Here is a 14,766-nt window from a genome sequence, read left to right on the forward strand (position 1 = left end):
CCAGGCTTAAGTTCATAATTTGCTTCAGTTTCGAGTAACCTGATACACGAGGGACGAGTAGTCCTAGTAGGATTCAACAAGGCTTTCAAAGTTGCCATTTCTGGCACTATTGGACTATCATGGATTCTTTCCTCAAACGGACGTTCACAAACGGAATCTTCACGAATCGTACTTTCTAAATTGAGGTAATCAAAACGCTTAAAACTACTAGGTTTGTCTTTAACAAATCTACCTAGGGCGTCTCTTTTACGTTCAGGCATGCAACATAATAAGGTAGGGAATTCTATGCAAACACAAAACAAGGCTGACTCAACCAAATCAAACCTAAATTTCTAGCAAACAAAAAGCATGACGGCTCAACTTAGATTGTTTCTAGACCAGCTTCTATTCTTTCAAAAAGGAACTTGTTACAATCTGAGAAAACCCCTCTGGAATCAATCCGAGTCAAAGTAAGTTGAATCGAGGCGAGGGAAGCTTAGTGGAGATTTGATACCCAAGGCCTCACCGGTTACAAGGCGGCGCAGTCACGCATTCAACTCACAGAAACCTTCAAGAACTTCGAAGTATGCTCAAAAAAGTAACCAATATTCTTCGAACGACTTTCCTATTAAGCTCGTTACCCTATAGGTCTCGTTCTAGTTAAAATTTTAGGCTTAGGTTCGCGTTTGGTTTCGTTTTCCTAAGGCGGGAAAGAAGAGAACGGTGATGAAATCCGAACCCTTATCTTGTATTGCCAGTCCTTGCCCTTTACTAGGAAATTAAAGCAGCCATTTTCAAGTCCTCAGCATATATGCAAACGAAGGAATACAGTAAACCCGCTGACAGGGGATTCGCGGGTGTTTCGAAAAACTTTCCTCCCGTACCAGACGGGCGAAGAACCGCTGAAGTCGACTCGGGCCACGACTCCTATGTCATGTACGAACCCGAGGGGCCGAGGCGATATCGTAATCACCATCCTTCTCTGCACACAATTTATATTTAAACCAACCCTTTCTTAGGGTTTAAAAATAATAATGTCCAAAGTTTAATGTCCAAGTGTCCAAAAAGAAAAGAAAAAATTACAAAAATAACAAATCCTAATACAGTTCTCTTTTTTTTTTTTTTAATAATAAAGAAAAATAAATAAAAAGAAATTGTTTTCTTTTCCGTTCTTTTCGCTTTAATATTTCGCTCCAAGTCTTTATGCTTTAAGGTCCAATCTTTACGAAATCACCAAACTCCTTGGCTCAATTCTCTTTATGATCCAAAACCTGTAGACAAAAGATAAATACCCAAAAACGTAAAAAAGAAAAAAAATAATAAAAACCTAAAAAATAAAAGAAAAAAAAATAAGTTTAAAACCCTAAAAGCAAATCCGCGTCGGCGGCGCCAAAAATTGATGTGATTGTAGATAGTGATAAAAGTGGTTCGATTCTCAGACTTGCGAAGGATAAAATATAGACTTAAATTCTAAAACAAAAATAGAAAACTCAAACAAAGATGATGTTGTTATCAATATTAAAAGAACACTGAGGCTAAGATTCCACTATTTTCCAAGTTCAAAGTGATTTAAATCCAATATCTATATTTATTCAATTTTTTCGTTTAATTTGATTCTAAGATGTTGCAACAAGTAGATTTTTAAAATAACAAGTGTAAATCAGAAGCATGGGATATCAAAAACCTAAGTCCAAGCATATACCATCAATGGAAATCACAATTGTTGAATAAAAATCATTAAAACAATTCTCAAACAAGGCAAATAATCATATAAATAATTGTAATAAATAAGATAAATAGAAAATACCACTCTTTATTGGAAAAATAGCTTCCTCTATCGCCTCAGCAATGGGGTTTAGCTCCTCATATCAAAAACAGGTTCAAAATATTTTTCCATTGCTCAAAAGGTGTTTTCAAAGGTGAAGAGACTCAAAGGGAGTAAAATAGTTCAATCGCAACGTTTATATGTGTTGCAGATCGACTGTTACAAAAGAAACAGAAGGAATAAGTCTGCTACAGCAACGATAGAAGCGAAGTGCTGTAGAACAACGACAGTGTTCTGCGACAGTTGGGCGTGGGTTGATGTTCTTCGTGTTCTTCAGCAGCACCAGCAGAACAACTTTCCTGCAACTCATGATTTTTGCTCTCTGTTCTCTTCTAAACCTCTCCTAGAGTTGTCTCCTTTCTCTCTGTTCTCTTCTAAACCTCTCCTAGAGTTGTATCCTCTCTCTCTCTGACTTGAAGCAACCTTTTTATAGCCAACAGGAACCCTAATACTCGATTTAATTCTCTCTTTACTTCGGCAGAAAGTCTCAGACTTCTCCACTTTCCAAACTCCTCTCTACGCGTTTCTGAGCTTTCCCGATTGTCTCAAACTCTTCCTTAGATAGATATGTATCTTTGGAAAGATTTTTAGGTCTTTAGTCTCTTTAGAACTTCTAAAAATAATCTCAATAGGGTCCCGTGTATAACTCCACCTCTGTTTTGCTCCAAATCGATTTCTAGCCCAATTCAATCCATTCCAGCGCCCATACCAAGCCTGTTATGCTTAATCACGTCCAGCCCAACAAATTCCAGCGATTGAATCTCTCTAAAACAGCCGAGAAATTCGAACCAAGTTTCGCTCGTTGCTGCCATTTTTTTCCCGCCAATTTCAGTTTTTGAACGTGAAGGGGAAAGGTTACCCCTCATCCAGTGGTCGCCACTTATCCGCTTCTGGAGTCCGTATAACACTTGTCCCTTGGGTGCGTTTAGTAATTTTTCTGAGATGTTTTCAACACTTTTCTCGGGGTTCCTCCGGGGTATTTCTGGGATGTCACTGGTACGTCTGCTACGGAGGTTCAAATGCCACGTTTTGAGCCAATTTTGCCGCAAAAGCTTATTTCTCCAAAAAACACCTACACACACATAAAACACCATAATAAGTACAAAAATGAGAACTATCAATATATAGAATCGAGACAAATTAGACACAAAAATGTGTTTATCAGAAAGCTAGACAAGATTTATCAAAGTTAACATCTTTACCTGAGAACTTGCTAAATTGATCAATAATAGTAGCAATGTTTCTAGTCTCATTGTTATTTTCCCTAGAAAAAAGAAGGCAATCATCTGCAAAAAACAAATGACTCACAGCAGGGCTATGTTTAGTAACAGTACAACCATGAATACTATTGTTATTCTCAGCAGTAAAGAGAGCTATAGAAAGAGACTCCATACAAAGGATGAAAAGATAAGGAGATAATGGACCTCCTTTTCTTAATCCTATTTGAGGTTGATACATCTCACCTAGAGAACCATTCAATAAGATTGAAGTGGAAACAGTAGTGATACACTGACTTATAAGATCACACCAATATTGACAGAAACCTAAACTCTTAAGGCTAGCTATTACAAAACTCCATTCAATCCTATCAAATGTTGTGCTCATATCTAGTTTTATTGCCATCCAACCCTTCATGTTTTTTGTTTTTTTCATGGTATCAATTAGTTCACGAGCCATAACAATATTATCTTGTATCATTCTTCCAGGATCAAAAGCAGAATTAAAGGGCGATATGAACTTATTTAAAAGAGGCTTGAGTCTAGTGACAAGAAGCTTAGAGATAATTTTGTAGGTCACATTACATAAACTTATTGGTTTAAAATCAACATCAGAAACAAGGAAAATAAGGTTGATAAGGCAGTATATACATGACAATATTGGTCGGGTCTTCGAGCGGTTTTTTTTTTTTTAAGATTATACCCATATAAGCAGGGATCATATGTCAACAAAAAGATAATAAAATGTAGGTGTGTTATCTATGCACAACATAAGAAGATAGTTTGCGATCACTTATTACTGACAACTAGCAAAAACCCAGGCCGTTACGGCACGTGTCATATTCTAGTTCATCAAGTATGAACAAATGTTCATTAAGCTTAGTCATTATATTTCGAGAACTAATTATTCAAGATAAACTTGACTCGAGACATCGTCTCAATGATATAAAAGTGAATATAACTTGAGATATAGGTGGTTCAGTCTTCACTTACCTTTTGTTGATGAAGTTTTCCAAAAGCTTCGGTTGATCTTCGCCTTCAAATGGTAGAACGCAATGATGACTGCCGTGATCCGCTATTTCTCAACTACATTTCTATCCTAGTCCGAGACTTAACTAATTCTAGACTAGATCGAAATCAAGATATAGTTTTGACAACTAAATTTGACAACAAGCTTGAGATAACAACACTTGTGATTTCGACCGAGCAATGCTCTAATAATATCCCCCTTTGTCAATTTTAATGACAAAACTATCAATACATATGGATACAAAATAAAGCTTGGACAACTCCTCAAATCCATCATGTCTTGATTCTTGGCTTCTTTGACTCCTTGAATTCTTCGTAATTTCAAGATGCGGACAACATGGATAACTTCGGTTTCAACGCATTTTTAGGGAGGCAAACTTTGCTACGGACAATATGGCTAAGAGGGGTTATTATCTTGATAATGGTGAAGGGATGCATTTCGATGGCCTCTTTTTTTAAATTCAGTTGAATATCCAAATGTTGTTTATTATAGATTCAATTAGTTCTATAAGTTATTGGGGGTCTTTGACCTCTTTTCTTATAAACTACTCTGTAAATTTTGTTATCTATTAATACAATTTGGACTTACCAAAAAAAATCATAATTTCAAGCTGCAATGATTCTGAACGTATTCAATTCAGCATCGTTGTTGTTGAAGAACCGATTCCATAGTGATAAAAACTTTTGAAAACAAATATTCTCATCAATCGTTGTTATACGAAAACATAGTATTATTCCTTCTCCAAAGTTAAATTATATCCCAACTCCGAAGTAATACCATGGTGGTATATTTCTCCCCCTTAATCAATACTTACATCTTTTGCAGAATAGGTGAAACCAACAGATTATTGATTCCCTCCTCCTTACATAATGATCCGTAAACCATATGTATGTAGTATGAAACTACTAAATAATTCTCCCCCTTTTTTTCAATAAAATTAACAAAGGTACGTAAATCGCGGGATCGTAATCAATAAAATCAAAAGATATGTCAAGTTTTAAGGAAATTTTGAAATTCTACACTACAACATAGTTAAAATGCAACTCCTCATATAAACTTGCTTTAGATGATATCACATAGTAAGAAAATATTTAGCGCTCATCTAGGAGATTTAAGATACAAGCATCCCTTTTCAATTCCACAGCCATACACCCAACAAAAATATAGTAATTAAGCACAAGTTCATGTAAGAACTCTCCCCCGTTTGATGTCATTCCCAAGAGAACAACATGAGTGACCTTGATTTATGAAAAAAATAGGATTTTGTTGGACATTAACAGATGACATGGATTTGTATCTGAAAATCGACTTAAAATAATCTCAACGGCAGTTACAAACAAAAAGATAATTTTGATCAATATGACTCCACATAAGATAATCTTACGGAGTATGTCAAGCAGTAAAAAAAAAAAGTGTGTTCACAAGTAGATCAACACTGAGAGAAAATTCTCAAAGAGTTTGTTCTATTTTTCGTTTTAAAAAAACATAATAGATTTAACTTATGAGTATATATATGAAATATCAGCTCGATTCACGAAAACGTACAGGCACATGTATTTCGTAAGACTTTTGCAATAATTAAACCAATAATGATTACATATTGAAAGTTCATCTTCCAACAACTCTAGAGTTTAAATAAATAAATCTAAAAACATGCAAGATGAAAAAACACTAGAAATAGCTTGTGTAATCACAATTTTTTCTATATCAAACCCTAGTTATCATTCTCAAAAGTAAGAATAAATTCTCATAAGAAGTTTCATATTATTCAAAATATTTGAAGAATTATTTATCATCTCCAAACTCCTTATCATCAACTGGCATAGGAACATACGGTTCATGAATGAAACTGTTAGTTCCTGCAAACCTGGTGGGTTGTTAATTGACAAGTGCTTCTTGTAGTTTGAGAAATTTATGTAGAATCTTTTTCAATCCCTGCACCTCCTTCTTGGTTTTCTTAAGTTCTCCAAGAACATTTTCAAACCTTTTATGATTGGAGTAATCCGCTCTAGGTTTCTTCTTATTCTTCCTTTTCCTCTTAAGAGGTGAGACAAAAGGAAAGGACATCTCTTCTTCCTTTTTAGTTGGATAAGTATCAACAATCATTGGAGCATAGGTTCCACGAGAAGATGTTGTGCTTGGAGCCTCCATGATTCGTAAGAGTAAAATGGATTTGTGAAACACAAATATATGGCTCAACATTCAAAACTTCTTGTGAAAGAGATATGAGCCTTGAAGTAGAGGATATTTACCATGCAGGATTTTAGAACCATAAAAGTTCACATACTAGAATACATAAAACCTAAAATGGAATGAAAAAGTCATTTTTATCCCTTTAGATTTTGTAGATCAAAATTTTCAATATCCTTACTTGAGACATAGATTAAGATGCACTAGTAAGAGATGGAGATCCGAGTAATAATATTCGATTTTGATCCAAAGCCCTGATGTGTACTCTTATCTTTTTTAAAGGTACATGAGATAAGATGCATATTTCAACACAATTACATTTTGTTGAGGTGAGTATTAGATTGATCACCATTAGATTCCTGTACATAATTAATAATATCCTTTAATACGGAACATTTAGCCTGGACTCTTCTCTTCATTTGAGATTTTACCTTATCCATAAAATCAATCAATCTTTTAGAAGAAGAAGAAGAGTTAACTTTGTGTACCTCAGGATTGGACTTTTGAACAAGTTTAAGTATACTTGCCAAACGACTAGCCCTCTGTTGTAGTTTGTTGGTATACCTTGGTTTATGTTTGTACTTGAAGCGTTGTGTGAGTTCGTGACCCTCACTGGAACAATAAGGACACGTCGGTTTGGAGATAGATTCAGGAACAATATTAACATCTAAACACAGGGTACCTGAAACATTAACAGAATTTTCTTTAGTATACGAAAAATTCATTACATCCTGCAATGATTTTGATGAAGAGTCATCAATTAAATTATCAGGGTTGATATGAGTATTGTTACATTCATCAAAATTGACAATTTCTCCCAAGAGTGCTACACTTGAACCATCATCCTCTTCTGAATCATAAATGATCAGATGTTTCATCAAGTATTGCAGCAAGACTCTTGTTACCAGTGTATTTCTTGCGATTTGGACACTTGAAGCACCATGGCATATCCTCATTGCCAGTATCGTTAGAATCTCTGTTTTTGATAGAAATACGATTATGTGGCTTAGCTGGTGTTGGAGATTTTTCTCTGGAGGATCGTTTACTTTTCTTCCTAATAAGTTCTCTAAATTGTCTTATGATCAATCATCTGAAAAATCAGTATCAACAAGATCATCTCCAGAGTTGTCAACACTTTAACTTTGAAGAGTTTTAGTGTTTTTCAGTGCCTTGAACGCAATATCCTTTCCGTCTTTGGATTGTAGTTCATGATAAAAAATCTTTAACTTTCCAACAAGAGTATTTTTGTAAGTGTTTCAAGGTTATTCCCTTGCATGATGGCATGTTTCTTAGACTCGTACCTTGCTGGTAAAGATTGGATAATTTTCACCACAATATTTAACCCTGCATCCTCATCCTATGAGACCCTGTAGTCCATACTGCAGAAATAACGTACAATGTGCCACTCAATTATCGCAAAAGAAAACTAAAAACAAAGAAAAGAAACACAGGTTCAATAGAAATCAAATATGTGTTGATGGTAGTTACCTTCTTCAAACCGAAACTCCATGTTTATTGTTTGCTAAGAAACATATTCGCAGTTGTGTTGCAGATCACTTGGCTTGAGCCATTAATAGGAAAACTCACACATTCCCTGTTCCGATTCCTCCAGTTTACCCTTAATTAAGATCATTTGCAGGCAAAGGAAAAGAGAGATCTTGGGCGTGTTCTTGTCGCACAAACCACAAACCGTGCAAGAGCATTTGAGAAAGGAAAAAAAATCTAGCGGCAATCAACCCGATTCATTTGTTTATGCCTGCAATTCCAATGAAAAGAAAATACACTGCTGACCATATTAGAAAATCAACAAAACTCTTGAGCTTTAATATTTACCTAGGTCATCACTCGAACCAGTGAACAAATATAACAACTTTGTATTTGATTTTTTAGATCCCAGAATGATAGTGAAATATGAGAATTAAAACCGAAGAATACCGTAGAAAACAAAACAGAAACATCAAACTTCTGCTATTCGTACTCATGAGCTCACATTGCCAACTGATTACCCTTTTAATTACATGCAAAACAAATAACAAAACATTAAAAAAAAACACGTAGACGACGGGACCATATTTTTCTAGAGTGCTTTATATAGAGAGCATCCAACATAGAATTCCAGAAAAAAATAATCTCGGTTTAAGAGAAAAATTCCTAATTTAGGAAATAACACCCTAAAAGTTACTACAAATTTTGTAATTTTGGATAGCTACATTATTCTCACATCACCTTAATTAGTGAGTGCAAAATATTTTTGTATAAAAAATATATTGCATGTCAAGACATAATAGAATTAGAAAATTGGCTTCATTTAATTTCTTATTTCAGACTTATTTTATTTTTAATTATGGTATATACAAAATTAAGAAAAGTAATATGAAAATTAGGTCTATTATTTTGATTGAATTTTTGTGTTAACCCGTTTAATATTTGGATTGATTTTTTGTGTTAACCCGTACAAAAATTTCCAATTCTAGCTTCGATTTTTTGTTTCAGATTTTAACAATTCTTTTATTTTTTTTACAGGATCAATAAATTGTTTGCAAGATCGCATCATTGGATTCAAAGGTTAGTACCCGCAACCAATCTGATCAATTCTTTTTTAACTTTCGTCAGAAGTGTGATCTTATTTTGTAGTTTTAATTGATAGAATGAAGTTGTAATTAGAATGATTCTGAAAACTGTAACCGGACATTGGACATTAGATATTATACATTTTTTATTGATTAATTATGTGATTGATTTGATGCATGATTGATTAATATTTTGATTTCTATAGTGAATGCGTGTTTGATTTTTTGGTATATTTTTGGCAACATAATATTTTTCGAGATAATTGTTTTAGGCAACAAAAAATCCATTTTCCATTAAAACTTTTTTGAAAATATTTTTCACCTTTTTTATTAGATCACATCAAAATAATTTCTTTTAAAAAAATTGGTGGGACCAAAATCAATCAGAAGCTCCGATTAACCACATCGCTCCAAAAACTCTATTTTTATATAGAGAATAACACAAAACTTCCTCTAAACTTCCTTCCTCTAAACTTCCTTCCTCCTTGTCAATAAATATATAATTTTTTTTTTTTTGATGCTACATAAATATATAAAATATTATATAGTTATACCAGGCATTTTCACTGCGTCAGAATAGAACACATCAGGCTCACAGAGACAAACAAACAAATTTATCTCTTTTTTTGTCGTACGGAGAGAGTGACTCCAATTAGAACCACTCCTCCAATCATATTATGCATGAAACAAAAATGCCAATTTTTATTGTAATCACTACTCTTTAGTCTATATTATCAGTGCAGCGGTAGATACAGCAGGAGAAGATAGAGAATCGATCAATCAAAAGATTCAAACATAACTTAAATAAACAAAGAGACAGATATACATACAAAGCCTCCTCCTTATCTGTTAAAACCATACCCACTTCATGGCCATATCTCTTTTGAATCCCCACACTTCATCATTTCTATCTCATTTCTCAAATCCCCAAAAACCCTTAATTCAATTACCCTCCAAGACTAAAACCCACGTTACCATTAATCCCAATCATAGATTTTTTCCTCCTCTTCTTCTTACTTCAATTAACACAAGTAAAAAATCATATTTTTATACAAAATCAGCTTCAGTTGATGGGGTTTCTATCGAAAACCTTTACAGTGATGTCAATGGGGAACAAGATGGTTTTAATGAGTTTTCACAGAAATTTCAAAAATGGGTTTCTTTTATTCAATCAATTGTGCCAGGTGGAAGTTGGTGGAAGTTGACTGAGAGGAAAGTACAAGGGATTGGATTTGCAAAACCAGTTACTGTTTACAGTGCACTTTCTAGGATGTGGGAATTAGTCGCTAAAGATAGATGGGTTATTTTTGCTGCCTTCTTTGCCTTGACTTTTGCAGCGGTATAATATCTTAAAATGTTGTTTTGGTTCATTGTTGTTTATGTTTTTATTGCTGAGTTATGCTTAATGTTTTGTGCAGCTTTCAGAGATATCCATACCGCATTTCTTAGCAGCATCTATATTTTCAGCACAGAAGGGTGAGACAACGGTGTTTTATAGGAACGCTCAGCTCTTAGTTGTGCTGTGTTTTACTTCAGGAATTTGCAGGTCAAAATTTTGTATGTCCCTTCCTTTTTTCAATAGTATTTCCAGACTAAAAGCATTTAACCATATAATGTAATTCATTCGTAAATTGTATATTCTCAGTTCACTTACTTATTGCCTGATAAATGTAGTTGAAACATGGGGTTTGGTCCTTCATATGTTCTAGTTCTCATACTTTCACTTACTGGTTAAATATTGAATTTGTTGGGCTTAGAAATTTGAAAAATAATGTGAAGTGAAGTAAGAGCTGACTGTGTAATATGTTAGTTGGAATGCAGTGGTTTGAGGAGTTGCTGTTTCGGAATCGCAAATATGATCCTGGTGAGTCCCGTGCAATCTCATTCTATATGTATATAATAACAGGTGGCGTGCCACACGATGTTTAAGTTGTTTCATGTGTCAGCAGTCCGTGGAATAGTTTAGTACAAGAAAATAATCTGTCCAGTAGTTCCCCTTCACAAACTTGAACAATCTATCAAATTGATTATCAACTTATCAAGTAAGAAACATCATTTTTGCAGGTTAAGCGCATGAGAGAAATGCTATATTCAGCTATTCTCTTTCAGGTTAGTTTCTAGGATCTCTTCCGCAATACACATCATTTTGTTTAGGCTAAACCTTACACGAACTTTCTGTCTGTCAAGTGTATATTTAACCTTCCATTTTATAGGATATATCCTTTTTCGACGGTGAAACAGTCGGTGATTTAACAAGTAGACTGGAGTCGGATTGTCGGCAAGTATCCCGTGTCATCGGAAATGATCTTAATATGATACTACGGAATGTTCTTCAGGTTGAATGCCTTGTCCACCATACTAACGTCTTATCTGCATATTTTAGCTTAGAATTTAGAAGTAAAATGTCCCCATTCTTTATGCCTTTGCAGGGGACAGGTGCTTTGATCTACTTGTTTATTTTGTCATGGCCCCTTGCGTTAACATCATTTGCGATCTGCTCGTTTTTAGCTGTGGTCATGCTGATTTATGGCCAGTAAGAGTTATTGAAGTTTTCAGTCTTGATTTTCTTATTACTTTACCATTCCTGAGTTTGACTGGTATTTCTTTTCCATTATGTACTCCGAATATTGATTTCATTTCATGTAGCTATGCCTTGTTATTTCTCACCTGCTTATGATGACTTGATACACGTGCTGTTGGATAGGTACCAGAAGAAAGCTGCAAAAGTAACACAAGAATACACAGCTAATGCAAACGAAGTAACATCCATTCTATATCTTACCTTAGCACAACTGTCGCCCTAGATTTCTTTTTCCACCCTTATTATATGAAGATTTATTTGTATTTGTACAGGTTGCACAAGAGACATTGTCTTTAATGAGAACAATTCGAGTCTATGGAACAGAAAAACAAGAATCTGGAAGGTAAATAATTAAAATCTATTCGGTCAGTCAGATCAGATCCTTTGCATCATAAATAATGTCTGAATTTTCTTCTATGGTGTATAGATATGGGATCTGGCTGGAGAAATTAGCTGATATTAACTTGCGGCAATGTGCGGCTAATGGAATTTGGACTTTGAGCTTCAATACCCTTTATCATTCCACACAGGTGCGTCTCTTGTATGTTTTTTTTTCTCTTGTTTTTTGATAAGATCAAAACATAATCTCCACTATTGGTGGGTTCTGGAAGTATGCATCGCTATCGGCAAGAATTAAACCGTTAGATTGGAATCTTTGTGTTGTAATGAGTATTTCCTGTGCGTATATGTATTCTACAATATTTGCGCCAGAGGAAACTTAGATTTTTCTTACTTTTTGTTGCCTAGCTAAGGTTACAATTTGCTAATTATAGCGCACTAGGCACACCATGTTGTATCTCGAAAAGTAACTTCCGGATGAGGATCATCCAATTGATTTTTCTGTAATCGGCAAATTGAAAACTCCAGGTTATTGCTGTTCTAGTTGGAGGGACGTCCATCGTTAATGGTCACATCACTGCAGAGCAACTTACAAAGTTCATATTGTATTGTGAATGGTTGATATATGCAACATGGTGGGTTGGAGACAATTTATCAAATTTAATGCAGTCTGTTGGTGCAAGTGAGAAGGTGTTTCAACTAATGGATCTCTTGCCGAGTGACCAGTTCTTATCAGAAGGCAAGCACTTTTCTGCTTATCTTTTTCTAAATGGCGTATTCTATGAACTCTATGTGCTGATCTTTTTTAGTGTTTCGTCACTTGGTGTTACAGGAGTGAAACTGCAAAAATTGAAGGGGCATATCGATTTTGATAATGTATCTTTTCATTATCCTTCAAGAGTAATGGTACTGCACTTTCCTTAGTCATCTTGTGTAGATGGGGAAGATATGTTTTTGGTTAAGTTATGAACATATTTCAATTTTAGTTTCTTAAACCATTTGGTTCGACCTAATGAAGAATTCATGTATTTATATTACTTCTGTTGAATATGACCAGGCACCTGTTCTACAACATATCAACTTATCAATACACCAAAATGAAGTGGTTGCAATTGTAAGAAAATGTCTGTTCTCTTCTCTATACCTTTATCAAGTCCAAGAAATAACTGCTCTTTCTTATCAATATCAGGTTGGTCTTAGTGGTAGCGGTAAAAGCACATTGGTCAGTCTCCTGCTCCGCCTTTATGAACCAACTGATGGGAAGGTAACTTTTTCTAGCTTATGAAGAATTGAAACAGCTTTTGTTTGTAAATAAATAATGTAAATGCAAAAAAACATACATTTCATATTTCAGCAAATTATGAGATTGAGCATGTCATTGTGCCGCGGAATCTATATAATTATGCATGGCAGCATCCCTGAAAAGATGCTGCCATGTGTCTCTCTAGAAGTTGTAAAGAACTAAAGTTTTTTATATTTCTCTTAGTAGGAATTAGGTGCAGAATTGTTTCGAATCAACACCCAACAACTTTACCAATCTACTCCGTAAATCAGAGAGGCGTCTAACTAATTTTATTAAGTGTCTTTTGGTGATATTGATCAAATATATTGGAAGTTGGATCTTACATTTATCATTGTTTTTCAACTGCAGATTCTAATTGATGGAGTTCCTCTCAACGAGTTGGATATAAAGTGGCTGAGAGGGAAAATTGGATTCGTAGGACAGGTTATATCCCCCTATTAAGTCTTGTGAACTGATAACAAACACCGCCTACTTTCTCTATCTAACACATTTTTAACAGGAACCACGTCTCTTCAGAATGGATATACGTTCAAACATAAGATATGGATGCAGCCAAGATATCACAGAAGAAGATGTGATAATTGCTGCTAAACAGGCTTATGCTCACGACTTCATCATGTCTCTTCCAAATGGTTATGAAACTATAGTCGATGATGATCTTCTCAGTGGGGGACAGAAGCAGCGGATTGCCATTGCTAGAGCTATTCTTAGAGATCCATCCATTTTGGTTCTTGATGAAGCCACTAGTGCATTGGATGCAGAGAGTGAACATAATATCAAGGTTTGGTAGCATTATTGTAGGCAACAATCAATAAATTACAAAATCATTTAGTGGCACATCAGATTCCAACTCACTATATGTTTCTACTTGCTTTAGGGGGTTCTGCGTGCTGTACGAAATGATTCCAAGTCTAGGAGGACAGTCATTATCATTGCGCACAGGTTAAAAAATTACATGCTTAACTTAATTTTGCAGTAACTTGTATGAATGTGTGGATCATAATGGTTTAACTTCCATTCCAGGCTATCAACAATACAAGCTGCTGACAGGATTGTGGTAATGAGTGGTGGTAGAATAGTTGAGGTATGTTGAATCGTCGATTCTGCTTTCTAAATTTTTTAGTGTGATGCTCTGATCTTGTAAGAACTAAGCAACATAAAAGTCTAAAAATACCTTTGGGCAAATATGCAGATGGGTCAGCACCAAGAGCTCCTACAAGCAGACGGCTTATATGCCAGATTAACCAACAAGCAGGCGGATGCGCTGACATGATCTTCAAATTGGTCTTTTGTATGTGAGCAGGAACTTTGTTTCACAGCTTTTGAATGACGCAACAGTCCGCTAACTTTCTCCCATTGTTTTCTATACTATCAATACACCTATATACAACCAACCCTGCTACTTGAACAGCTATATAACAGCTGCTTGAAGGCTGTTTATGAGATGACAATGATGTGGCGGAGAGAGGGATCAGTTACCATTAACACGTCACAATTTTTTTTTTTAAAAGTACGAGGTTATATTCTCTAATCTTTAATTAGAGCAAGTCTTATGGTGGAATCCATCCATCTTCCAGGCCACCTCAGCACTTGGAACTGTGGATGGAAGCGTAAGTATAATGGTGGAATAGTAGAAACGCTATTGTTAATGGAGCTAAAAAAACGCAATTAAGAATGGAGCTAAAAAAACGCAATTAAGAATGAAGCTTTTTTTTTCAGCCGTTAGATTTCA

The 14,766-nt window shown here is 34.9% G+C and overlaps 1 protein-coding gene across 1 annotated transcript; it reads left to right on the forward strand.

Moving 5' to 3' along the window:
* The first annotated feature begins 9,421 nt into the window (after window positions 1-9,421).
* Window positions 9,422-14,565, forward strand: LOC113341909 (ABC transporter B family member 26, chloroplastic-like). The gene is made up of 18 exons (XM_026586617.1): window positions 9,422-10,150; window positions 10,230-10,357; window positions 10,633-10,675; window positions 10,876-10,920; window positions 11,025-11,147; window positions 11,241-11,344; window positions 11,516-11,570; window positions 11,665-11,735; window positions 11,820-11,922; window positions 12,260-12,470; window positions 12,564-12,637; window positions 12,789-12,845; window positions 12,921-12,995; window positions 13,383-13,457; window positions 13,534-13,815; window positions 13,912-13,976; window positions 14,058-14,118; window positions 14,227-14,565. The coding sequence occupies exons 1-18, from the start codon at window positions 9,680-9,682 to the stop codon at window positions 14,305-14,307; spliced, it is 2,124 nt and encodes a 707-aa protein (XP_026442402.1). The 5' UTR covers window positions 9,422-9,679; the 3' UTR covers window positions 14,308-14,565.
* The last annotated feature ends 201 nt before the right edge of the window (window positions 14,566-14,766 follow it).

The sequence above is a fragment of the Papaver somniferum genome, unplaced genomic scaffold, assembly GCF_003573695.1.
Source record: "Papaver somniferum cultivar HN1 unplaced genomic scaffold, ASM357369v1 unplaced-scaffold_32, whole genome shotgun sequence".
Classification (NCBI taxonomy): Eukaryota; Viridiplantae; Streptophyta; class Magnoliopsida; order Ranunculales; family Papaveraceae; genus Papaver; species Papaver somniferum.

What these genes read in the sequence shown, in the direction of transcription:
- LOC113341909 (XM_026586617.1), top strand. Translation starts at nt 9,680, where the DNA reads ATGGCCATATCTCTTTTGAATCCCCACACTTCATCATTTCTATCTCAT. An exon ending in TACTACGGAATGTTCTTCAG is followed by an intron (nt 11,148 to 11,240) that starts GTTGAATGCCTT and finishes ATGCCTTTGCAG; the next exon opens with GGGACAGGTGCTTTGATCTA. An exon ending in TGACCAGTTCTTATCAGAAG is followed by an intron (nt 12,471 to 12,563) that starts GCAAGCACTTTT and finishes TTGGTGTTACAG; the next exon opens with GAGTGAAACTGCAAAAATTG.